This window comes from Microcebus murinus, chromosome 2 (genome assembly GCF_040939455.1).
Source record: "Microcebus murinus isolate Inina chromosome 2, M.murinus_Inina_mat1.0, whole genome shotgun sequence".
Classification (NCBI taxonomy): Eukaryota; Metazoa; Chordata; class Mammalia; order Primates; family Cheirogaleidae; genus Microcebus; species Microcebus murinus.
The window spans coordinates 46,337,492-46,364,796 of NC_134105.1; the positions used below are offsets into that span (position 1 = coordinate 46,337,492).

Here is a 27,305-nt window from a genome sequence, read left to right on the forward strand (position 1 = left end):
AAGAATTTCATGTTTTCCAATTTTATCCTCACCACCACATAGTAACATTTATGCTCTCATACCTTTGTTTTTAGAGGAGGAAAAAGAGATTTTGCAGGTTTAAATGTCTTGCTCTTAAAGTCGCAGTAAGGGGTTGAGCAGTGACAAATCCAGAAGACCTTCAGCACTCACCCCTGCCCCCCTTCCCTTTTGGTGGCTAGAAAAAAGGCTGGCTCAGCAGGCTTGAGGGAGGGAGCTCAAGCCTGGAGCTTGAATGTCTGGAGTTTCCTGTTCTAACCAAGCTGCTTCCTCTCCCAAGGAGCTGTCCTTGCTACTTACTCACCTAACCAGCCCCTGCCTCCTGTCTGCAAGTATGCGGGGCACTGTGAGGTGGTCCCTCTCCTGGACTTCTCCCTGGTGCATGCAGTCCAGCTGTGCCCAACCCAGCACACTTCCATGAGTGCTCTGGATATCGTGTGTGTCCTGCTCTTCTCTGCTTTAAGTCACTTGATATCCAACCTCGTTTTACATTTATCCTGCAGCCTGCATGTGTCTGTGTGTCTTTGCAGGAGAGTGGTGGAGAGGAGATTCACAGCCTAGGTTGCCATTTGGTAAAATCCACTCTTGGTCCGAGATGCCACGGATCATGTCATGTTGCACACTGTGTCAGGCACTGATACGAAAGAAGAGGGGAAGGGGCCCTGGAGCCTTCCAGGTAGATGCAGGAGTAACAGAGTAACAAAAGTGTGTATAACAAAATCTTCGTGTCTTGCTTGGATAGGAAAAGGCCTCATATTTTAGAGCCTATCCAACAAGCTTTGAGGAAAAAGACATTTTACATGGCCATAAAAATCAATTATAAGTCATGTATTGCCCAAGTTTCTGGCTAATTGTGCATATACTCTACTTGGCCCTTGGTCCCATTGCATCCCTTAGGTCAGGATGAGTCCCCAGTGAGTTTACATTTATTCCCCAGAAGTGGGTGTGTACCTCCCCATCCAGGATCATGGACAATGCACAGTAGAGCAGGGAAGGAATTTAGAGATGACTTCGACAAATCCTTCATTTTACACATAAAGAAACTGAGACAGATAATCTATTTTGACCAATTTCTGTTTGAGTCTCCTACTTGGGTGATCTTATTTGGGGGAAAAAAAATGTAAGACAAGGTCCTGGAAGTTTGGGGAGTTCAAGGTCTGATTTAATTGGTTTTATTCTTAGACTATCACTTGGCCTGTTTTCCAGAGATGCGACTTTATAGTGAGTTACAGAACAAGTGCACATGCATGGGGCTCTCACTTCAGTTCTCTCTTTTACCAGGCAAGGAGGACCAAAGCCTCCTCCCACACATTAAAAACTCAACCATTTCTTCCAGGCACATTTTTCTTTGCTCTCTCAGCCAGCTTAGGCTGGTTCCAGCCAAACACTCTACCCCTATCCTTTTCTCGGTTTCCCATTCTCACAGTGCCAACTGCATTTGCTTTTCTCTGAATCCCAAGAGACAAGAAGGATATGCCCCATGGCTCATGGCATGTTGTGTTTTAGGCTACTTACTTAGGTTGAATCACCTTGCTATGGTTTAGGTGTTTGTCCCCTCAAAGCTTCTTTTGAAACTTAGTTCCCAATGCTGCAGTGTTAGGAGGTGGGGTGTAATGAAAGGTGAGTCAGAAGGGTGGAGCCCTCACAAATGGATTAGTGTCATTACCAAGGAGGTGTGTTTGTTAGTTATGCAGAGAGTGGCCTGCTATAAAGTAAGCCGAGCACCTCATGCTTTCTCTATTTGGCAGGTGTTTGTGGCCCTTCTGCTTTTCTGCCATGCTATAACACAGTACAAAAGCCCTTGCTAGGAGCTGCCACCGTGCCCTTGGACTTTCCAGCCTCCAGAACTCTGAGCAAATAAACTTTTCTGTATAAATCATCCAGTCTCAGGTATTCTCTTATACCAACAGAAAATAGACTAAGATACCACTTTAGGGAAAATAGAGATCTTTATATAAGAGTTAGTCTAGTTTTCCAGGGGTTTTGTTCATTTTTCTGCATTCACATTGTATCAAAATTCCATGGAGTATCTGTGTTACCTGGCCTTCTCTTTTATGAGCATTTTGTCCCCTCAGCAGCTAAACCCAGACAGGTTGAGCAGGTATGTGACATTTCTGATCTCCTGCTGTAAAATACTCTACCAGGGTCCACCAAAAACTTACAATCTAGTTGCAAGAAAAGATCACGCCTACCACATAGTTAAATACAATGTGAAAAAGCCTGAGAATCGATACCTATTGGAAGATTTAAGGCAAAGAGATACTCTTAAGGATAGAAAATATTTCCACATTAGTCCCCCAAACCTGCTTCCCATTTTGATTAATTGGGGACACACTCTACTTGACCATGGATCTAAGGCCAAGTTAGTGTTTCTTTATGTCATCCTTAGAAACTGCTTCAACAACACTTGCTTTCTCTGTCAACAGGGAACAATACCTGCCCTGCTAACTTCTAAGAAAACCACTCAGGCATGAAGAAAATAAAGTACAGTGGGAGCAAATGAGACAGCCTTTAGGATGCACCTCTGTGGCTGTCCCAGGGCCCACTCTTAACTCTTAAAGACCATTTTGCACCACTCTGACCTGAGCTCTTTCAACATGCCAGAAGCAAATACACATCTAACAAAGGATGCAAGATGAAGGCACATACAGCTATAACTCTTATGACGTGCTTTATGGCTTACAAATCACTTAAAGGCCACTATTTCCTTTTAACACGAACTTTCTTTCAGGAAGGAATCATTGTCCTCTTCTCACCTCCCAGGAGAAAAGCTAAATTGTTTGGCACATCAATGACTTTTCCAAAGCTAATTTGGAGGAGAAAGCAGAGCTTGGATTTGGATATAGTTTTCTCTGAGTCCTATTCCTCTGATTTTCCTCAGGGTCATGTTCATTTTGTCCCCTCACACCTGTGCAGTGACCAGTGTCTTCAGAACACATGCCCATTCTTCTTCCTTCCTTCCCCCTTCCCTTCCCTGCCACGTCACGCCCGAGGAACAGCACAGAGGCGGTGCTTGACTGGGGAGATGGTGATGCCCATTCTGAACTTCAGGCTCAACTTCTCATTTTCTGGGGGCCTGAAGGTAAATTTTTGCATGAGGGAAGTGAAGAAAATGAACAGCTCTGACTTGGCCAACTGTTCTCCAAGGCATGCCCGCTTTCCTGAAAGACAAAATCAAAACATGAGTTGTCCTCCCAGGTGGCACTGGTGCCTAGCAGGGATTGGGATCCTCAGCCACAACCTGTAAATCCTGAGCCGAGGAAGGGCTTTATGGGCAGCAGCGTAAGTCTGACCACCACTTGGGTTCATCCAAACACAGAAAGCAGAAGTCCTGAATCACAAAGTCAGATTACTTCAGAGGTCAGGCAGGTGAGGTTCGGGATGAAGGTGCAAGGAGTGCGATCACAGAACTGGAAGGCTGGGCTGACCTACAGAGTGGGTGTCTAGCCTAAGGGTGTTAAAACTTAAACAACAAATGCAGACAATGAAGCACTAATAAATCTCTGTGTTAATGGTTTCCCATCCTTAAAAGGAAACCGTCCAAATTATAATTTAACTATCAGAGGAAGGTTTCCAAGGTACAAGTTACCTTTCCCTTCTGCCACATTCTTCTCAATTATGGAGACCTCGCTGGCATGGATGGGCTCTCTACTGGAACCACTTCTGCCTCCCTCCTTGTGCAGTCCTTGTGATACATGGTTGTCCTTCCCCCAAACAAGCCTTTGCTTCTAAAGTGAGGCCCGAGGCTGGGTCCTGCTTTCCACAGCTCACACTTGGCACTGCCCTGGTCCCATCCCACTCCCTGTTATGTGTGGGTGAACTGGAGCCAAAAGTCCAATTTTAACTCTCCCATGTTGTAGCCATGTGATTAGGGTAAATTAAGCTGCCTCTCTAGGCATTAGTGAAAATGTATGTGTGTTTATGATGAGAACTTCATAAGTTGTGTGGGCTATACACTGAATCCAAAGTGGGTCAAGTAATTTATATAGCAAAGAAAGTATTTTAAAATGTCACCTAGATAATAATAAACATTATAGTTGCATAATAGCTTATCATTAACTTGATATGGTTATTTTTCAAAACACAGAATAAAGGATGACCTTGGGGTAGGCACGGTGGCTCACTCCTATAATCACAGCACTTTGGGAGGTTGAGGTGTGAGGATTGCTTGAGGCTAGAAGTTCAAGACCAACCTGAACAATATAGTGAGACCCTGTGTCCACACAAAGTAGAAAAAATTAGCTAGGCATAGAGGTGTGTGCCTGCAGTCCCTCCCTCAGCTAAGGGAGGCTGAGGCAGGAGGATCACGAGCCCAGGTGTTTGAGGCTGCAATAAGCTAAGATCACGCCACTGAACTCCAGCCCGGGTTATAGAGCGAAACCCTGTCTCTAAAAGGAAAAATAAATAAAAAGTAAAAGATGACCTTTAAATAAAACTTTTTTGGGTGGTAGTGTTATTAAAATAGCTTTCTCCACATTACAGTTCTTTACTATGGTACTTTCCATAATGTACCTTTTATTCTGAAATAATTACAAATGTGCAAAAATTATATATAGAACATATTTCTCCTGAATTATTTGAGAGTAAATTGCCTACATTATTCATAAAATCTTCAGTATGTATTTTCTACAAACAAGGACATTGTCCAACATAATTTCAATATAACCACCCAAGCCAGGAAATTAATGTTGATACATTACCCCATCTTATCCTCAAATCCCATTCAGGTTTTGCCAGTTGTCCCTATAACATCCTTTATTAGAAAAGGCTCCAGTACAATGTCATGTATTGCTTTCACCTGTCATGTCTCTTTAGTCTCCTTTGGTCTGGAGTAATTTCTCACTCTTCATGTAACTTTCATGGTTCTGGCCTTTTTAAAGATTACAGACCAGTTATTTTGTAAATGTCTCTCATGTTTTCCCCATGATTGGATTCAAGTTTGAGGTTCTGTGTTTTTAATAGGAATATCACTGAAGTGTTATGGTGTTGCTCTCGTTTTATCCTCTTCGGTCGTACACAATTTTGACTTGTCCCATTATTGGTGATCACTTGATTAAAGTGATGTCTACCAAGTTGTCCCTTATACAAATTATTCTTTTTCTCTTTGTAATTAATAAATAGCTCTGTTAATAAGTTTGAACTCTGTTAATAAACCATTGCCCATTAAACTTTTTGTATTTGTTTCCACCGCTATTTCTTGACCAAATATTTATTAATGATGGTTGCCAAATCATGATTTTTAAAATTCCATCATTTCTTCCACATTAACTAGTTAGCATTCTTAAAGGAAATGTTTGCACTCTCCCCAGTTATGCATTCATTCATTTCTTCATATCAGTATGGATTCATGGGATTCCTATTTTCATTTAAGTGGTTATAATCTGTTACTATCATTACTAGTTTTGATGCTCAAAATATTCCAGATTTGACCATTAGATGCCCATTCAAGCATCTACCTTTTTGGCACAACAATATGTTCCAGTTTTATCTTATACTTTCTCTTCCCTAACCTTGGAATCAGCCATTTTTCCAAAAGTCATGGTTCCTTTCAGTGTATAATGACATGGACAAATCAACATCTGGGCATTAGGCAGGCTCAATGCACTCCAGATGTTGCTCTTAAGTCATCTCAGTGGACAGAGCTGGGGAATATATGTATGTATATAATGTGAGTATTCAAATGTATGCATATATACCCATATTTACATCTGTATTTCTATATCTATGAAAATCCCCATTCCAATACCACAGAGTTCACTCTATTTTCTCCCTCTCCCTATTTCTAATGTTCTCCCATTATCTCAATATATTTACTTAATGGGTCACTATCCCTTCTACATAACTTATCTCCCGTCACTACCATGGCCACCCTGTACGAAACCTTCCTTATCTTGCTTGTGCTTGCAGACTTGCTCTATACCACCTCTGCCCCCTCCCTGAGTGAATGTCTTGCTTCCCTCTTGGGAAGCTGTAATGTCCCACACCAGACTACCACTATGTTTCCTGTGTGCATTTTATTAGCTTATTTCCTCCCTAAGTAGTGCACACCCACTGCAAAAATAAAAAAGCATGAAAAAAGTATAAAGAAGAAAATAAAAAATATATGTAATCCCAGAATCCACACAAAAACATTGTGAACATTTTCCCACATTTCCTCATTGTCCTAGTGAGGATTTCCCGGACACCATAACAGGCATTAAACCATATAGTTAATTCCATATGCTGCTTTTGCTACTTTGTGTTTTGTTGTGTAATTAAATATTCATGACATTTAGTAATGTATGCATACATAAATTTTGTTCATTTCCTGTAACAAGTTGTTGAGGAAATGAAATCGAAACATGTATGCAAAGGTGTTTAATAAATGTAAATATGCTTCATGATTATGTCATTATTACTGTGTGCCTGTGTTTCCCACCAGCATGTGTCTAATTCATCTGTTCCCCTCATCTTTATCTCTTTACCCATCACAGACAGCACAGTTAGCAACTTGTTTAAAGTAGTGCCATATCAGTATATATAAATACCCAAGATTCTCCTAGAAGAATCAGATATTATGACAAAACTGAACCCAGGAAGTCAAGAATAAGGGTTAAAGAACTAGCTCCATGAATACCTACCTGTATGACTGTGAGTAAACCATTCATTCTCACAGAGCTAAATTTTTTTCCCTTGTGAAATATATGAAATACTCTCTCCTGTGTTACATGGCTTGGCAAGGATCCCAATGAGATAGCAGATATGAATTTGCTTTTAAAAGGTGCATCCAGATTCATAAAGCAAATCCTACATGATCTAAACAAAATGATAAACAGCAACACCATAGTAGCCAGAGACTTCAACACCTCTCTGACAGAACAGGACAGATCCTCCAAACAGAAAATTAACAAAGGAACAATGGACTTAAACAGAACTCTAGAACATATGGGCCTGACATTTATAGAACATTTTATCCCCAAACCACTGAATATATGATTTTCTCATTAGCTCATGGGGCATTCTCTAAGATTGACCATATTGTAGGCCATAAAGAATGTCTCAAAAAATTAAAAAAAATAGAAATTAGACACCATGTATCTTTTTAAGCTACAGTGGAATAAAATTAGAAATCAACTCCAACAGAAACTCTAATCTCTACACAAAGTCATGGAAACTAAACCTTCTGCTGAACAATTATTTCATTAAGGAGGAAATCGAGATGGAAATTAAAAGATTCTTTGAACTAAATGACAAAGGAGACACAAGTTATCAAAATCTGTGGGACACAGCTAAAGCAGTCCTGAGAGGAAAATTTATATCCATAAATGCCTACATCTAAAATACAGAAATATCACAATCTCTAGATCAACCTCATTCTGCTTAAAAAAAAAAAAATAAATAAATAAATAAATATCACAATCTAATGAATCATCTCAAAGAGCTGGAAAAGGATGAGCAAACCAACCCCAAACCAAGCAAAAGAAAGGAAATAACAAAGATCAGAACATAACTAAATTAAATTGATAATGAAAATCTATAAGGAAGATTAATAAAACAAAAAGTTGGTTCTTTGAAAAAATAAACAAGATTTGACATACCTCTGTGCTAGATTAATGAGAGGCAGAAAAGAAAGAACTCTAACAAGCTGTAACAGGAATGAAAAAGGAGAAATTACAATTGATGCCATGGAAATACAAAATATCATCTATGAATACTATAAAAACCTCTATGCACATAAACTGGAAAATGTGGAGGAAATGGACAAACTCTTAGAAATACATAGCCTCCCTAGGTTCAATCAGGAAGAAATAGAATTCCCGAACAGACCAGTATCAATTACTGAAATTGAAACAGCAATAAAAAACCTTCCTAAAAAGAAAAGTCCTGGACCAGATGATTTCACACTCGAATTTACCAGACCTACAAAGAAGAACTAGTGACTATCCTGCAGAAATCATTCCACAACATCAAGAAGAATGGAATCCTCCCCAACACATTTTATGAAGCCAATGTCACCCTGATACAAAAACCAGGAAAGGATGCAACAAAAAAATAAAACTGCAGACCAATATCCCTTATGAATATAGATGCAAAAATTCTCAACAAAATCCTAGCAAGCTGAATTCAGGTGCTTATCAGAAAAATAATCCATAATGACCAAGTGAGCATGTTCATCCAGATGAAGTGGGCTGCATCCCAGATGCAAATCTATAAATGTAGTTCACCATATAAATAGTAGCAAAAACAAAGACCATATGTTCCTCTCAATAGATGCAGAAAAAGCATTTGACAAAACAACACCCTTTTATGATAAGAATGCTTAACAAAATAGGCATAGACAGGACTTACCTAAAATTGATATAAGCCATATATGACAAACCCACAACCAACATCATACTGAATGGGAAAAAATTGAAAGCATTCCCGCTTAGAACTGGAACCAGGTAAGATTGCTCTCTATCACCACTTCTATTCAATATAGTGCTGGAAGTCCCAGCCAGAACAATCAGACAAGAGAAGCAAATCAATGGCATCCAAATGGAGGCAGAAGACGTTAAACTATCTCTCCTTGTTGATGATACAATCTTATCTCTAGAAAACCCCAAAGATTCTGCCACAAGACTATTGGAATTGATAAACAAATTCAGCAAAGTCTCAGGTTCGAATCAATGTACAGAAATCAGTAGCATTCCTATATGCCAACAGTCAAACTGAGAACCAAATCAAAGACTCAATACCCTTCACAATAGCAACAAAGAAAATAAAATACCTAGGAATATATTTAACTAAGGAGACAAAAGACCTCTACAGGGAGAACTACAAAACACTGAGGAAGGAAACAGCAGAGGATGTAAACAAATAGAAAACCATACCATGTTTGTGGGTCAGCAGAATCAACATTGTTAAAATGTGTATACCATCCAAAGTGATCTACAGATTCAATGAAATCCCTATTAAAATGCCAACATCATTTTTCACAGATCTAGAAAAAATAATTCTACGCTTCGTATGGAACCAGAGAAGACCCTGTATAGCAAGAGTAATCTTAAACAAAAACAACAAATTGGGAAGCATCAGTTTACCAGAATTCAAGCTATACTATTAGGCTATAGTAAATAAAATAGCATGGGACTGGCACAAGAACAGAGACATAGACCAATGGAACAGAACTGAGAATCCAGATATAAAACCATCCTCCTATAGCCATCTAATCTCTGACACAGAAGACAAAAACATATACTAGGGAAAATAATCCTTATTCAATAAATGGTGCTGGGAAAACTGGAGCCATATGTAAAAGACTGAAGCAAGATCCACACCTTACAACTCTCACAAATATCAACTCATGGTGGATAACAGACTTAAACCTAAGGCATAAAACTATAAGAATTCTAGAAGAAAATGTTGGAAAAACTCTTACAGACATTGGCCTAGGCAAAGAATTTATGAAGAAGACCCCAAAGGCAATAACAGCAACAACAAAAATAAATAAATGGGACCTGATCAAACTGAAAAGCTGCTTCACAGCCAAGAAAACCGACACGAGCAAACAGCCCACAGAATGGGAGAAAATATTCACGTTACACATCCCATAAAGGGCTGATAATTAGAATCTATATAAAACTCAGGAAAATCAAGAAAAATATCAAATAACCCTATCAAAAAGTGGGCAAAGGACATGAACAGAAACTTTTCAAAAGAATATAGACTAATGGCTAACAAACATATAAAAAAATGCTCAACATCTCTAATCATCAGGGAAATGCAAATCAAAACCACAACAAGATATCATTTATCTCTGGTGAGAATGGCTTTTATCAAAAAGTTCTAAACCAATAAATGTTGGCATGGATGCGGAGAGACAGGAACACTCCTACACTGCTGGTGAGACTGCAAACTAGTCCTACCTCTGTGGAAAGCAATATGGAGATACCTTAAAAAGATACAAGTAGATCTACCATTTGATCCAGCAATCCCATTACTAGGCATCTACCCCAAAGAACAAAAGATATTCTACAAAAATGACATCTGCACTAGAATGTTTATAGCAGCACAATTCACAATTACAAAATGTGGAAACAACCCAAGGGCCCATCAAAACATGAGTGGATTAATTAAATGTGGTATATGTATACCATGGAGTGCTATTCAGCTACAAGAAACAACAGTGATATAGCACCTCTTGTATTATCCTGGATAGAGCTGGAACCCATTCTAATAACTAAAGTATCCCAAGAATGGAAAAACAAATGCCGCATGTACTCACCATCAAATTGGTTTTAACTGATCAACACGTAAGTGTACATATAGTCATCGGATGTCAGGCAGATGGGAGGGGATGGGTATATACACACCTGATGGGTACCATATGCATCCTCTGAGGGATGGACACACTTAGAGCTCTGACTTGGGTGGGGCAAGGGCAATATACGTAACCTAAACATTTGTACCTGCATAATATGCTAAAATAAAAAAGAAAAAAGTAACAAAAGATAAAAGAGAAAAATGTATTAACCAGATTTAAAATTTTTTAAAAAGCTAAAGGACTTCTTCAGGCAGAGCTCATAGAGCAGAATCCAATCTAGTTAAATCAGTCAGAGTCACTGGCAGTCAGAGTCACTGACTGAAGTGTGCAGGTGGATAAGTAATCCCATTCCCCTGCCCCGGCCTCTCTCCTTATTGTAGAGCAACTCTGTTTCTATGTTAGTGGGCATCCCTTAAAAAGAACTTGGTACATTTGAAAACTCAATATATATGGCAAAAATGCTCCTCTTTGTGAGGGAGAGGTAGAGCCAGGGTGTCTGTCTCCAGTGACCTGGAGGACATTACAAGGGAAGCCAACGTGTCCAGCAGAGGCAGGGAGGGTGTGGGAAGGAAGGGCAGGGTGAGCACTGCCCAGCCGGGGGGTCCTGGTGCACCAACCAACAGGGAGATGGAGTGAGCGGCGTTGGGCAGGGCCATCAGGACACATTCCAGCTAAGGCAGGGGACTGCATGGAGAAGAGCAGGGAAGGCTGGGAGAGGGATTCTGGACTCCCTCACGCCTGTCTATTACAACTCACCTATTGAGAAGGGCAGAAAGGCATCCCTTTTCTTAAACTGTCCATTTTCAAAAAAATGCTCAGGATTGAACGTGTCCGGGGTGGCCCACTCTGCGGGGTCCCTGTGCAGCGCAGTCAAATTGGTCAGGATCATAGTCCCCTAGAGAACGCAGCAAAGACTCAGGCAGGGCTTGACACAAGGAGCATACCCATGCTGAGAGGTGGAGGTCCTTGGGCTTCCATGCCAGGACCTGAGCCACCCTCCAAAACCTACCCACAGTCTCATCAACGCCCACCCCCACCCCATACCACCCTCTTTGCATGGAACAGCTTACAGATTGGACTGGATTTGCCTGCTGGGAATTCTATCACAAAAGTTTGGCTACATTTTAAGTGAAGAATGGATCTTTTCCCATTCTACACCAACAAGGAAGGTCGGTGTGGGTCTTGGGAGGGGACGTGTATGCATGGATGGGAGAACAATGCAACAGCCACTCCGTCCACATTCTACCATGAACCAGTCATAAAGTGCTAACTATGGCAGCTCCACACGGGTAAAGGACATGTCATTCACCTGTTTCTCCTAGTCTCTTCCCTCCAACACCTGTACCCTGCCTCCACGCCCCATAGCAGGTCCAATAATAGCACCAGGCAGCCCAGTGATGGGAGCCCTCTCCAGCCAGGTATGTACTAGCAAAGCCAGGAAACCCCAGAATGGGCCTCTCCCTCACTCTGCCTTCATCCAACCCATCAGTGAGACTGGTCCATTTTACTTTCAGTTTCTCTTGATTCTGTCACCTGCATTCCATACCCACCACCACCACCTTAGTCTAGGCTGGCACTTCCCTGTAATAGCCCCTAGCTGTGCCCAGATCCTCTTGCCCCTTTCAAATAGCTCCATGCCCTGAAAGCGGAGCGAGCCTCGAGCATGATCTAGGGACATCAGCCACAGGCTCAGCCCTCACACTCGAGACCCTTCAGCACCTTCCCATCACTCTCAGGGTGAAGCCCCTTGCCTGGCCCTGTCTGGGCCACTGTCCACCCCTGCCTATGCTCCCTCTATGGTGGCCTCCTGTTAGCTTCTCAAACACATCACATGCTCTCTGATTTCAATGTCCTTTAAATGCTATTTGCCTCGCCAGGAAGGTTCTTCCTCCTCACTTAGTCACTGAGCTAATTGCCTCTTACCATCCCTTAATCCTCAGTTCAAACCTCACTTCCTTCTGGAAGCCTTCCCTGAGCATTCCTGCCAGTCTGCACCTGTATAGAACCCAGTGAGTTCTTTCCTGTGGGCAGTTAGCATGGTTGTAAGGATGTAGTTGCATGATTATTTTGCTCAGGGTTCTTACTCCAGTCCTGAGCACCTCAGGTACCTAATGACTATTTGTTGAATTAATAAAGAATACTAATTGCCATTTTGAGTACTTTCTAAGCACTGGGTTAAATGCTCTACATGTATGACCTCATTTTACCTTGTGGATCCCATGAGATAGGTTTAAACACATTTTATAGGTGAAGAAACTTAAGCTCTGAGAGGTCAAATGTCACGCTCAGAGTCCCACAGTGGAGAGTGTGGAGCTATGAGTTGAGCTAGGTCAATTTGATGTCAAAGCCATGGATGGCTCTGGCCTCTGTAACCTATAAACTCAATTCCTCAGTTACTACGATGATTGATAAAGCTTACATTGAAAATTGGTGGCAGAAGAAGTCTCTTGAGAACCACTCCAGGTGGTTCCCTGGAGTTAAATGAATTGCTAGAAAAACACAAACAGCACCTGGGGAATTTAGACCTCAGCCTTTATCCAAAAGATGGTCAATCAATAAGGAAATAGTGAAGAGACAGTTAGCTAGCAGTATCCACTGGGCAAGCTCTTCTGGTTCTACCTCCTTGATCTTCCCCAGGGATGACATACTTGGAGGGACTTAGACAGACTGGAGTAGAGCCACAGAGGCTGGCCAAGGTGGTGAGGAGGCAAGCGCAGGAACTGTAAGGGTGCAGTGTGGGGAGAGGACACCAGGGGGCGAAGGAGAGCTGTCTGCAGGGATCATAGGAGTGGCTGGTGCAGTGAGATCATAGTCCCTCTTTGAGGACAGGGCATTTCACAGGGACCAATTGAGAACATTGCAGGGAGATGCCTTTAATTTCAAAGAAAAGCAACTCCTATGGAGGGAGCACGGTGTAGTCCAAAAAATCAGAATAGATCAGGTTCTGGATATCCAAATCTCACCATTTTGTAGTTGAGAGATCTCAGGCAAACTTAATTTATCTGAGCCTTGACTTCCCAATCCACAAAATAGGAATAACAGATTTACTTGGAGAAATGAGTAAGACGTTTTGAAAGGTGCTAGATCCACGACACAGAATCACTGCTTAGTAAGTGTTCAGTCCTTTCTCTCCTTTCTAATACTTAATTCTGCAAACACTTGGGGATTGGTTTCCTTGTGAGGTAGGAAGTTCTGCAACATGGGGCTGTAAATAAAAGCTAGAAATATACCTGTGGGGCTAGTATGTTAGAAACACCAGCATGAATGTGATCTCGGCCCAGCTGGTGCCAAATATCCTTTCACATTCTCACATTCCATAACCCCAGGACCATGAAGCAGAATTTTTCAGTCTGGCCAGGTCCCTAGTCCTGCGAGATGCTCTACCAAGGCAAAGCAAAGGCACCTGTGGCAGAGTCTGCCCTAGAACTGCTGCCTGCTGTGCCCACAGACACTCACAACTCGGTCAGCATAGTGAACATGCTGAGAGCCCCACAGCAAAGGAAAGCCGGTCTTTGCCTAAACACGTTTGGGCTAGAATCCTCCCCCTCCACTCCCCACAATAGCACTTAGTATCTAGTGAAACTAACATTCTAAAGGCCACACATGGAGGAAAATCTAGTATTATATCAGCTGTAACAGCGTTCTCCCCATTCACATGACTCCTCAGGACAAGAACACATGTCACTTCTCAAGTTCCTATTTCCAGCATCTCATAGAGTGGTTTGGAGAGCTGAGGCTGGGAGTGCCTGCTCACCTTGGGCAGGTGGTACCCAGCCAAGGTGGTATCGGCTGTCACTTCCCGGGGCACGTTCAGGGGGATGATGTTGCCCATCCTCTGCACCTCGTGGATGACGGCATTGGTGTAGGGCATGGACTCCCGGGCGGCCACACTGGGCTGCTGCTCCTGGCCAATCACTCTGTCAATCTCAGCGTGTACTTTTTCTGAAAAAGAAGAAGTAGTTTCATTATTTTTTAAACTGTTATGATTTCATCTAAAGATGTAGGAGTGGTCTCTAAGATCTCATTTGTTGTGTTTCAATTACTGATCAGACCGCAAAGAAATAAAAAGGTTCTTAATCTTTCAAAGGGCTTTTTTTTTTTTTTTTTTTTTTTTTAGAAAACTGCCAATTCCATAACTCTGAGGCTGGCTCAGGTAAGAAATTGAATAACCAGGATCAACAGGCTCATAGAATTCTCTTGTCTTTGTCTAGTCAGGCTGCTGGAATAAAATACCATGACCTGGGTGGCTTATAAACAACAGGAATTTATTTCTCACAGGAGATTAGCTCATGTATGCATTAGTGTCCTTATAAAAGAAATCCCAGGGAGCTGACTTCCCTTTCCACTATGTGAGGAGGTAGTGAGAAAGTACCATTTATATGCCAGAAATTGGGGCTTCACCAGACACCGAATCTGCTGGTGCCTTGATCTTGTACTTCCCAGGCTCCATAACTGTGATTTTTAATCTATTGCTATTTTGGAGCCTCTATTCCATAAGCCAAATCTATACACTAATTTAGTAGCTTTTAAACTTTCTAAAAAATGCAACCCACAGTAAGCAAGGCATGTTACATAAGGACTCATATATACACATATAAAGCATACACTTACTAATCTATAAATGAAAGAAAGTTCCATGAACAAGCTTACTCTTGGTACATGGGAAACACTCTGATCTTTTCTTTTCTATATTAGGACAACAGTTGGTCCTGATCCATTAAATTGAGTTTATGCCTCATTAATAAATGTTATCCACAATGTGAAAAACTGTGTCATGACAGTTCCCATCTCCCATGTGCTCAAACTGTTCTGGAACACGAAGGAAGAGAAATGATGGGAACAGTCACTGCTCTTGATGTGAGACATCTATAGAAATAATGTGGGACAAGCCCAATAATGGAGGCAAACTGAGTCATCTCTGGAGGAAGAAAATGTTCATAATTTGCCTGGAAAGACCAAAACGTCTCAGGGAGGAATATTTGAGCAGATTCTTCAAGAAGAGATACAAGTTTACTAAGCAGAGAAATTGGGAAGCACATTCTACAGCAGGTGTCCGGACAGCGAGCCATAAATAGGACAGTGCAAAGGAAATGACATGTATTGCAGTCCTTACATGAGGGGCAGAGACTGGTCAGGCAGAAAGGGGCACATCAGAGAGATCATATACTGGGCTCAGGAGTTTGGACATTATCCCAAGGAAATGGGAAAGCATCACTTAGAAGGGCAGCACTAGATTTTCACATGAGAATGGAACACTTCCTGGAACTTTCCAGGATCTTGACTCGCTTCACGGTTTCCCCTCTTGACTTGCAGCTTCTGGGAGACAGGGATTCTCTCTTGTATTTGCATTACCTGGACCTATCACAGCCCTGACGCCAATTTGAAGAATGTGCCCATTCCCCAGTCTCCATCAATTCCTGATTATTCCCCTCTCCTTCCATTCCACCATGTTTTCATATGGCCCCTACATTGGGCAGTGTGTCCCAGGAAGCGTCACTGTGTCCTGGGCGGGGCACGCACACTGCCACGCCCACCTTGGACTTCTGGGTGGAGGGCCAGGTAAAGCAGAGCCCAGCGCAGGGTCGTAGAAGTTGTCTCGGTTCCAGCAAAGAAGAGGTCCAGAGTGCTCCAGATGAGGTTCTCTTCGTGGAAACTTGAAGTAGTACTGCATGCATTCTAGTAATGATAATATTTAACGTTATAGGTTGGTTTATTCATAGGATTCCTGATTACCATAACACACAGGGGTTTCATCCTCAGAGGGAGATTAGAAGGAAAGGTCCCCAGAAGAAACAACTTTCCCTTTTGCCTTTTCAGGACACAGGGGCTTATTCCAGCAATATCATCAACATCGTCCTGCCCCAAGTGCTAGAAGCTTTTTGGTAAGATGAAAATGAAAGACAATTATTTTCTTATGTCTGTAATTTGAAAAGAAGCGGTTAGTCCAGTGGAAAGAGTGTGGGATAAGAACAAGACAGATTCGTCTTCCAATATCAGCCACTTCACTTAGCAGCTGTAGGACCTAAGGCAAGTTGCTTAACCTCTCTGTGCTTCAGTTTTCTATTTTATAAAATGGAAATAACCACACACACCTCTTAAGGGGACATTGTGGAAATTACATGAGATGCGAGGGCACATAGCAAATACTTCAGTACAAATGTTTGTACTGAAAACAGAAAAAATAAACAGAATTCCTCTTATGATCTATTCGCCTATTACCTCATTAACTTTTTCCTTTCCAATTTGTACTACTCTGATTCCAAAACCATTTCTTATGATAGCCCATCATCTTTACCATGCTCCCCTGGAAGCTTCCATTTGTCCAACATTGCTCTTAATATTCATGGTCTCATAGGTGCACACCATCAAGCCAGTAGAGTCTGCTTCTCTGGGGAGAAGGCACTGCCTGTATTAATTTTATGTCAATAAGGTGAAATAAGAGGTAAAGAAATCTACCATTCTGCCCACTCCATGAGGAGGACCCAGTATTTGGTGTGTAAAGACTGTGGCACTGATTCAGTGACGTATATTAGCTAGAGAGGTCTGTGGTAGGCAGAGATATGGACAACAAACATGTCCATCCATATCCTAAGCTCTGGCACCTTGGATATTACTTTATATGGCCAAAGGGACTTTGCTGGTGGGATTAAGGTAAAAATTCTGAGATGGAAAAATTATCCTGGATTATCTCAGTGGGCCCAATGTAAACAGAAGAGTCTTTATAGGTGAGAGGCAAGAGGGTCAAAGCCAGAGAGAGAAGATGTAAGGATGGAAACAGAGATCAGAGGCAGAGAGGAGGCTATGCCACTGGCTTTGAAGATGGAGGATGGGGCCACAAGCCGAGGAATGTAGGGAGCTTCTAGAAGCGGGGAAAGTCACAAAAACGATTCTTTTCTGGAGCTTCCAAAAGGAGTTAGTCCAGCCAACACCTTGATTTTAGTTCTGTGAAACTGATCTCAGACTTCTGACATCCAGAACTGTAAGAGAATAAATTCGTGCTATTTCAATCCACCAAGTTTGTGGAAATTTGATACAGCAGCAATAGGAAACTAGCATAGCTCTTTTTGCCTTTAAGGACAAAATACAGAAACAACCTTGGTTTCCTCACCTTGGCCATTTCCTTGAGGTAAGCATCGATAAAATCTCTTGTTTCATCAGGATTCCAATCTTTCTTGTGTTTTTCAATCATTTGAGAAACAAACAATTTCAGTTTTTCCCAATTTCTGAAGACAGTTTGGTGGGGTCCAGGAAGGAATTTCATTATCGATGGAAAGATACTGTAGAGCTAATTGAGAAAAAGAAAACAATTGTGGGGTCACCATGGTGCCACTTTTCCACCATTTCACATGACAGAGGCCAACTTCCTTTCCATATCATTCATTGGCTCACACTGAAACCATGCTCAGGTGTGATCCCCTTTTTCTCTCTCACCCCTCCAGCGAAGCACTTCAGCTTTCTGTCCAAAATGTATCCAGCCTTGTACCACTGCTAGCCACCCAACAGCTTGCCATCCTGGTGCAAAGCACGACCCATTCCTTCCCTGGGTGCTGTAAGGAGAGCTTTCCACAGTTTTGTGATTCCGATGCCAACCCCATTCCCAGCCTATCTTCCCCAGAGGCACCACAGGGATTCTTTAGCTGACAGGCATCCTCCAGCGACGGCCCATGGGCCACATGCGGGTGTTTTTGCTCGTTTGGTTTTTTTACTTCAAAATAAGATATGTGCAGTGTGCACAGGAATTTATTCATAGTATTTTTTAAACTATAGTCCAGCCCTCCAACGGTCTGAGGGACAGTGAACTGGCCCCCTGTTTAAAAAGTTCGAGGATCCCTGCTAGCAGTTTAACCTTGTCACTTCACTCCTTGGCTCTCAGTCCTCGGGGATTTCCACCACACTATGACCAGGTCCCATGTCATTGCCGGAAAGCCCCACCGAGCTGGGCCCTGCAGACTGGCTGGCTCCTTCCTAACCTTGCTCTCTACTGTCCAGCAGTGGCCTCTGGGATCACAGCAAGGACGCTCCTGTTTGAGGCCTCTGCAGTTGCTGTTCCCTCTGCCTGGAAAGCTCTTCCTCTGAAGTCCACATATCCCAGCCCCTTACTTCATTAAGGCCCTTCTCTATGTCACCTCTTTGGAGCTGTGCGATTGATGATCCTGTAAGCTAAAGGACCTTTGTCACCTTCCATCTATTTTCTTGTTCTGTTTTATTTTCCGTCATGGCAATTATCACTAACGTGCGTGTGCGTGCGTGCGTGTGCGTGCGTGCGTGCGTGTGTGCGCGCGCATTTGTCTCCCCTACCATGTTGTGATCTCCATGTGGGAGATCACAGTTTTCACTAAAGTAGAGTAGTTGTTGAATAAACTTTCTGTAACATATCATGAAAAATGGAGAGCATCAAATAATGTAAAAATGCCTAGAGTTGCAATGGGTCAGACATGGTGCGACTATTAGCTTTGCTGCTCTCTAGATATAATAGTTTGATAACAGTAATAATAATAATAATATACTTTGTACTTTGTTGATCCTTAGTTTAACTAGCTGCCAGTGGCACTCCAGCATGGCTCTGGGGACCGAATGACATGAGCTACACAGAGCACTCAGCACAGAGCTGGTGGACCACTCGCTGTACTTGCCTGCACACTCCGGGGCCAGCTTGCACACACTATGTTGCCTCATTTCATATTTATAGAATGATTGCAAAAATTAATGGAGATAAAGTATGTGTAGTTGTCCACCAAAGAGCCTCAAATGTTCTGAGACTCCAGGAAATTCTTATCACCCCTACCCTGCTGCCCCTGTGTTCTCTTCCCTGAGACATGGACTCAGGAGTCAGCTAAGCACCCACTAAACTCTCATCACTTCCTAGACTCTGTCTTAACAGGAAGAAGCCAGTGGAATTGCTGAACTGGAGACCACCACGACTAGGAATGCAAACAAGGAATTCAAAGTAACGTTGTCAGTAATGACAGCTCATGTTCATTATGCCCTTTTCCCATGTCAGGAGTCATGCTGATTCCTTTACCAGTTTGTGTGTGATGGGTCCATAAAGCTCACACATAAGATGCTTGTCAGGAATACATAAAAATAAATGCTCTTCTAAATACACCATAGGGAAACTAATAATCAGTAAAATCAGTAACTAAATTTTGTTAGATACACACAATAGTAGTCAGAAGAGAAAAAATGATTTTTGAAGGAACAGCAATTACACTTCTAGCTGTCTCTCCATGGCACAGGTGGGAACCAGGGGACAGTGGAACAACATTTCGAACATGCAAAGATAAATTGAAAAAAAAAAACAGCCAAATAAAAAAATTCCTAAGTAGAGCAAAATAAAAATACTTTTGAATAAGTGAAATTGAAAAAATTTGCCACCAATTGACCCTCATTATAGGAAATTCAAGAGGAGGCTGTGAAATACAAGATAGATGATGGAAAACAGAAACTGATAAATATTTGGGTAAATATAAGCAAACATTCACTGCATAAACAGTAATAATCCTGTATACTTTTTTAAAAATAATCATTCTTATAGTTTCTACTTTAATTTAATGTAATTATTATTTAGGTGTCTGTTTTCCTGTTAACAGGGGTTTTTTTTGAAGTTTAAAAAAATTTTTTTTAAAATTTCTGCATATTATGGGGGTACAATATGTTTAGGTTATGTTGCACTTTCCCCCCACCCCATTCAGAGCTTCAAGCATGTCCATCCCCTAGATGGTGAGCATCACACTCATTATGTATGTACCTGCATACTTTAGAATTAAAAAAGGAACAGACTAAAATACATGACATTAGTAGCCTAGATCATTGATCAGATGTCATGTTGTAAAGCTCTTGCAGTATTCTGGGGGATGATATAGACTAATTTTTGATGCTGGTGGTTTAATTATGAATATTAAAAATTTCAGGTAAAGGCTAAAATAATAGAACAAGCCTGTTCGTCTTCTAAATGAACACAAGGAAAAGGAAAATGAGAAGAACATTCACTCATAATAAGTCAAAGAAGGAGAAAAGAACAGATAAATAGAAATCACAAAATGATTACAAATTAGTTCTAATTTGGTAATAATTTTGATTAAAAGAAAAGGAACTAAATGGTCCAATAAAAAGATAAAGATTTTCAGATTGGTTATAAAAGCTGTATTTATCTTTACGCTGATTAAAAAGGAAGCATCTAAAATATTTGGGCATAGGAAGGTAGAAAGTAGAAGGATAGAAGAGCAATAGCCAGACACTAAACAAAGGAAAAACAATTACCTTTATTCATATAATATAAAATAGTCTTTAGGGAAGAACCTATTAATATATATAAATAGTGTTAGTAAATAGTTTATAAAGTTTCAATTACAAGGCAAAACAATGATTTAAACATGTATATATTTAATAACATAGCTATAAAGGATATAAAGTAAAAATTGACAGAAATGTAATGAGAATAAGAAAAATCCACCCTCTTAGTAGGAAATTTTAGCACACTGGACACTCTAGCCAGTACAATGAAGCAAGAAAGAGGAATCAATGGATAAGGATTGGAAAGGAAGAAACAAAGCCTCCTTTATTTGCATATAAATAATTGCCTATGAAGTCATCCAAAGATGAATCAGAATATTGTTATGAGTTTACCAAGATTTATCAATGCAAAATCAATAACCATAAGTAAATTACAAAGAGGGGAAAAAGGAATTACGATATCCCCTGATTGAATCCTGCAAAGAAATAATGCATGTAGACAATGATCATCAATAATTTTTGTAACTATTAGGTAAAAAGCAGAAGGAGGATGATATAATAGATCAGACTGATAACAGCTGAACCCAATGATCACTATTAACATGGGACAACCAGATAGTAAGTAGCTCCTAAAAAGCAGCCTTTTCAACAAATAAAATCTTATTTTGATTAATCCTCTAGATTTAGTTACCAATGAATATAAAACACAGGAATAGAAGAACATGTTAATAACCAAAGAAATGCAAGCACTAAAATCTAGAATGTGGACTATTCTACAGAGCAAATGACTCAATTTTGTCAATAAACATAATATATTGTGTAGGAAAAAAAGAAGATTGGCAGGAAGCCATGGATTGAATGAGACTTAAGAGACACAGTAACCAAATATAATATCTGGGCCTCGTTTGGATTATGAGTCAAAGAAAACCACCAAAAATATTTCTGAGACATCTGAGGATATCTGAGCACTGGCTAGTGTTTGAAGATACTAAATAATTATTATTTTTCAGGAGCAATATTATTTTTGTTAAATGGGTCCTTTTAGAAATATACACTGAAATATTTATGAGAACAAATCATTCAGGTCTGTAATTTGTTCCATATAATTCAAAGGCGGGGTGGCTTGGATACAGATATTAATAAACAGAGGTTAGTTATATGTTGATCATTATCCGTGGTGGATTGATAGGCACACAGTGATTAATGATTGCACTCTCTGTACTTTTATGTATATTTGTAATTTTCAAAAATAAAGTGTTTTTTTTCCAAAACTGAGAAAATGTTTTAAAATTTTGACAATGGCAGACTCAGTATCAAGTCTCAACCCTTTTAGTAAGAACAAGATTAAAAAATACACATGTGTGTACACATATAAACACACACACACACACACATATATACCAAGGTAATCAGGGAATTTCAGGGACAAGGCTTAGGGGAAGAAGGAGGCCCAGGGGTGAACTCAGCACTTGGGGGTGAATTTTCCTATAGAAATGTCTTCCAAATTCAGGAAAGTGGCTGAGAGAATAAGAAGCTAAGTATGGTCTTTTACACAATGAAGGGCCTAGAGGGAGAAAAATTGGGGTGCAGGGCCCACCAAAGAAGAAGTGAGATTTCATCCCCAAAAGGCTATATACCCAGTGAAATTAGAAGATTGATAATAGTGAGTGTTGGTGAGCACATAAATAGCATAATCAGTTTGGAAATGTTTAGGCATCTTTGATGTCCACATACATATGCAAGGGCAAGGAGTGGACATGCCCACAAGAACACTTATAGAACAACGTTCAAGGCAGCTTTATTCATAACTTCCCAAAACCTGGAAACAAACTAAATGTTGATCAATAGGGAACAGATTAACAAACAATGGCACATTCACACAATGGAATACTAGTCTACATTTACCAAAAAAAGAGCAACCAACTCAGATGAATCTCAAAACCACCTGCTGAGCAGGAAGCCAGACACAGAAGAGTACCTGGGACATAGGAGGGAAATGGGTGGGTTGGGGAGAGACAGAAAGAGGAGGGATGATGGGATTAAGACCACTGGGACTTAGGATGCTATGTCTGAGGCTGTCAGGGGATAGGAGGTGAAGGAATTGCCTGAGCAGAAGCCTGAAATAAGGGCAGATGTTACCTGCCTAGTTGGGGGACATATATCAGGGATCTGGGAGTACAGCAAAGCATGCTCCAACCTCAGAGCCTAACGGGTCTCATTCCTGAAAAGCCACAGAGTGACCTGACATGAAAACTTCTCCTGGCTATAGAGGTAGATGGCAATATGTCAGCCCAGGAGAAGGGTCTTAAGGCTTCTGCTGTTAGAACACTGGGCCAAGCTCCTTCTCTCCCTTTCTCTCAACAATGCCTCAGTTAATGTAAAACCAGTCTCCCAGTAGAAAGCATGTAGTTTCTTTGTTCCTTGATCAAAAGGGTCGCAGCTACTGAAGTTAAAGATTGATATCCAGGTACACAGCTTGAGCTTGGGATAAAATTAATTAGTTTATCTTGTGACAGGTTGTACCTACTGAAGAATTATATGTTTTCCACTACTAGAAAGGAGAAAGTGATTAGCTAGGACACCTTGTGATTTTGGGGGGAGCCCGGAGACATTTGATTAGTGTATCCCGTGATTTTTTCTCTTTGTAGCATGGCAAAGAGAATAAAAAGCAAGTGCTAAGTGCTGGGTTTCAGTCACTGCCCCTTTGGCACCAGAGTGATGGTGGTCTCAATTTCCCTGCTCTCTTAAATATTATTTCTGTGTCTGTGTTTCTTTCATCTCTTACAACACATTCTGCCCGGGGACCCTATCTTTATTGGGGATGTAACAACCCCCCCGATAGATGGACTCAAAGGCAATGGCAACATTGTTCTTTCCAAAAAGAACAAATATAGGTGCACAGATGTACGTCATGTAAAACTTTGTACTTTACATGAATGATAGAAATGTTTTTTGCATACGGTAAACACTTGGTAAATATGGTAAACACTTGGTAAATATTTAATATTATTAAAGACACTAGAGTCAACAGACTGATTTCAAATAACGTATTGAAATCAAATTTAAAAGGATACTTCTAGGTTCAACTCCCAACTACCCTCGCCAAAAAAAAAAAAAAAGAAAAAACAAAAAGGAAAAACCCATCTGTATCTCACAAGAGCCTCAATGTCATTCACCAAAATATTGAAAAAAAACTTCCTTACCTGGCATGCCATTGAAGCCTCCATAAATGTGGCCTCATCCAGTAACCTCAGCAGCTCCTGAAACTGAGCATCCTGGTACTCAAATCGCTTCCCAAAGGTGATGGAGCAAATGATGTTGGAAACTGCATTGTTGATTTTGAAGTGAGGGTCAAAAGGCTGTCCTGGAGGAGGAAGAAGGACAAGATGGGTTTGTTCTAGTTCCTACTGAGAGTCTACACTCTCTGACACAGGACATACCTAGTACTGAACCATTCACATGGCCTGGCCACACCACCTTTCACTGGGGCTGACATACAGCAAGTGCTCAGTCAATGCCACAGTCAAACTGATGACCAGGACTTAAATTCAGTAATGTGTTTTTTGCTCATCTTCATGCATTTAATTCTAGAACTCCTTGAGGGCAGGGTCATGGTTTGTTGTTCACTATTCTATGCTGAGTACTTAGCACAGTGCTGGGCAGAGAACAAGCACTTAGGCACTGCATAAATGTCTGCCCAATGTATGAATTGGCCCCAGTCTCCTACATCTGTCCTATGAAATGCTCACCATTCTCCTCCTTGATTGCCTCAGTGAGGTGGTGGGCCTCCTCCTGAATGCGTTCCTCTAGGCTCTTCTTTCCCAGACCAAAGTTCCTTAGCGCTGTCAGGGCGAACCTTCTTTGTTCCTTCCATGCTTGCCCATTGGACATGATCAATCCTGCAAAAAAGAAAGTCAATACTATGGTATTGAGGTTTGATAATGTGAATATCCAGCAAATGATATGAGGATGTGTATCGATGGAGGGAAGGAGAAGGCTATTCATGCACTTGAAAATTGTTTAGAGAAATCACCCCAAACTAGTGGACTTAACTGATTGCTTGGGATGTTAGGCACTTTAGTAAATATTTTATGCATTCTGCAATTTAGTACTCAGAGAACTTTTGCAGGGTAGGTGCAATTATTACCACCATCACACCATTTTACTAATGAGAAACCTGAGAAACAGAGGATAAAGTGAACATCATAATGTCACACAGTAAACAACTAAAGAGGTGTTCAAACTCAGGTCTTCTTGATTCTAAAGCCCATGCTCTGATTATTAGCCATATAAACAATGTATTCATGTCATGCAAAATGCTAAGAATGCACTTACGGATAAGATAAAGTCCATATACTTAAGGAGTCAAATAAAGGCTCTATAGGAGAGTTTCTATCTAAGCTGGACTATAAAAGATGAAGGAATAACTCAAGAAAGCAAGGAGGATGAATATTCCACACAGAAAGGACACCACAGGCAAAGGGAAGAAACCGTCTTGGTGTGTTCAACAGACCATCATCTGTCCACAACACAGGGGAGGCCATGCTCCGTTCCATTTCTTCACTTTCTGAGCAATCTCCACTCCTGTCACACTTGGCTTTGGCCTCTGTCACCAATGAAATGGCCCTCCTTGCTGTCATGTCCAGGGATACCTTTGACCCCATCTCACTTGATCTTGCAGCAGCACTGGATACTTCTTTCTGGAAACACTCCCTTCCAGTGGTGCTGAGGATACCACGCTGTACAGATTTCCTTTCTAATTCTCTGCCAGCAACTTCCCATATCTTTTGCTGGTTTTTCTTCTTCTATTAAATCTTGAAATGGTGGAGTTCTTCAAAATCAGGTCTAAAGTCTCTTCTCTTTTCACATTATATTCCACTTGTGGAAAATTTTATCACTCCCTAAAACTTTAAATAGCATCTGTTGATAGTGACCATCTATTGCTGTCCCTGAGCTCTAGCCCCATATCTATTAATACAACTGCCTGACTTTGCTGACCTAAAGGCATTTCAAACTCAGCATATCCTTGCTTGAACTCATGATTTTTCCATACAAATCCCTACTCACACTCCCAACCAAAGCAAACACCTTGTCCTTTTCTGAGTGTTCCTTCTTTCCATCACTGACCCATTTGGGTGTCACCTCCACACCTCACTCTCCCTGCATCTAGGCCATCATGTGTTACTAGGCTCACCTCCTGGATGTCTTGAATCCATGTGTCTTCACTGCCGCTATCCTGGTCTAACCTACTATCATTTCTCACCAACCCATTGATCCAAGCTACCACATTCTCTAACCTAAAAGGCTACACTAGTCTCTTGTTCTTTTTAGTCCATTCTCTAAAAGACAGCCTAAGTGAGCCATAAAAATGTACACAGTTAATATGATAATTTCCTTCTATATTTAAAACCATTCAAGAACTTCTATTGTTATTGGGATAAAAACCAACATACTTAATAAGAACTTGCATGAACTATCCTGACCAGGCTCAGCAGCTTCATTTCCATTTAATTATCTCCTTTTAATCCCTGTGATTGCCACATGGGCCACCTTTCAATTCCTCAAGTCACCATCCTCCTTTATACTTCATGGACTTTTATATTCTGTCCCACTGCTTGATTGTTTTATTTTTTGTTTATTTGGGTTTTTTTTACTTCATTAAATAAGCTTTTTCTGAATCCCAGGACTACCTTAGATAACTTTCATGAGTGTATCCTTCATTTGTCTGCATAACACTGTAGGCTTTAGATTATTATGGATAATTGATACCGTCTATCACAGTGAATAGAAATTACATAAGGATGTAGATTTCATCTGTTCTACTCATTGTTATATCACTCCTGCCCAGCACTGTGCTCACATGGAAGATAGTACATTGAATGGATATAGAATTCATTGATTTAACATTTCAAAGAGGAATTGGGAAGCACCTCAAAATGGTTCTTCGACAGAGTAATAGAGTTGAAATTTCATTTAAATTTTTAAATGTTTAATTTCCTTTAATGATAATCTTAAGTACTCCTGCCGACCTGTTCTAACATAGACCAGAAGGCTCGAGATCCCCGATCAGCACGGCCTTCATGGTAGAGCACGAGGAGCTAGAGACAGAAAGCAGCAGCAGAAGGAAGCAGATCCACAACCATCTTCCCAAGGGAAGAGGCTTGGAATGGGACAGCAGAGAGAGAGAACACATTAACCTCTTTCTCTGCCATAATAAGTGATGCGGTTCCATCGTTATAGAAGCATCTGGCGTGAGCTTGTGCAGGGCAGGAGGCTTCTCCCAAATCTCTAGCATGACTGACCCTGTGAAGTGCTCAGAGGGGGTGACTTCAATCCAGGAAATGTGGGCATCTAGTGTCCGTTATAGGCAGGAAATTTATAACGGGGCCAGTTTGACCATACAGATATCAACACACAGCTTCCAAGGATGAAGAAACTTACCATTTCCCTTAATGATACGTTCTCGGACAGGGGAAACAGGACGGTTCACAAAGTGTTGGTCCATGTGGACAAGGGCTTCCTTGATCAAGGGCAATCCAGTAACAACAACTGTAGGTATGTCCGCAAAGTCCAGGCTAAGCAAGTTACCATATTTCTTCACAAACTGAAAAACAGTTCAGTAGTCACAGCTAAATATGCACACACCTGAGTGTTCACAAATGGAGGTTTGTGTTTGTAGCTGGAGGGGCTCATATTTGGGGGAGTGTGTGTGTGTGTATGTGCGTACACATGGGCACCTTGGGATCATGGGAATGTTTTTCTTTCCTTT

The 27,305-nt window shown here is 41.0% G+C and overlaps 1 protein-coding gene across 2 annotated transcripts in view; it reads right to left on the bottom strand.

Annotated features, from left to right (window-relative positions):
- Nucleotides 1-1,948: 1,948 nt before the first annotated feature.
- The window catches only part of CYP2J2 (cytochrome P450 family 2 subfamily J member 2), a 35,624-nt gene continuing 10,267 nt past the window's right edge, over nt 1,949-27,305 (bottom strand). The window contains exons 2-9 of one of the 2 annotated variants that reach the window (XM_012785146.3): nt 26,978-27,140; nt 24,286-24,435; nt 23,740-23,900; nt 17,412-17,588; nt 15,838-15,979; nt 14,058-14,245; nt 11,060-11,198; nt 1,949-3,179 (exon numbers count right to left, since the gene is read on the bottom strand). In XM_012785146.3, coding sequence (XP_012640600.3) covers nt 3,001-3,179; nt 11,060-11,198; nt 14,058-14,245; nt 15,838-15,979; nt 17,412-17,588; nt 23,740-23,900; nt 24,286-24,435; nt 26,978-27,140 — 1,299 coding nt within the window. In that variant the 3' untranslated portion in view covers nt 1,949-3,000. Of the gene's footprint in view, nt 3,180-4,518; nt 4,539-11,059; nt 11,199-14,057; nt 14,246-15,837; nt 15,980-17,411; nt 17,589-23,739; nt 23,901-24,285; nt 24,436-26,977; nt 27,141-27,305 lie in introns of those variants that run through there. The other variant, XM_075998815.1, reaches the window with a different exon arrangement.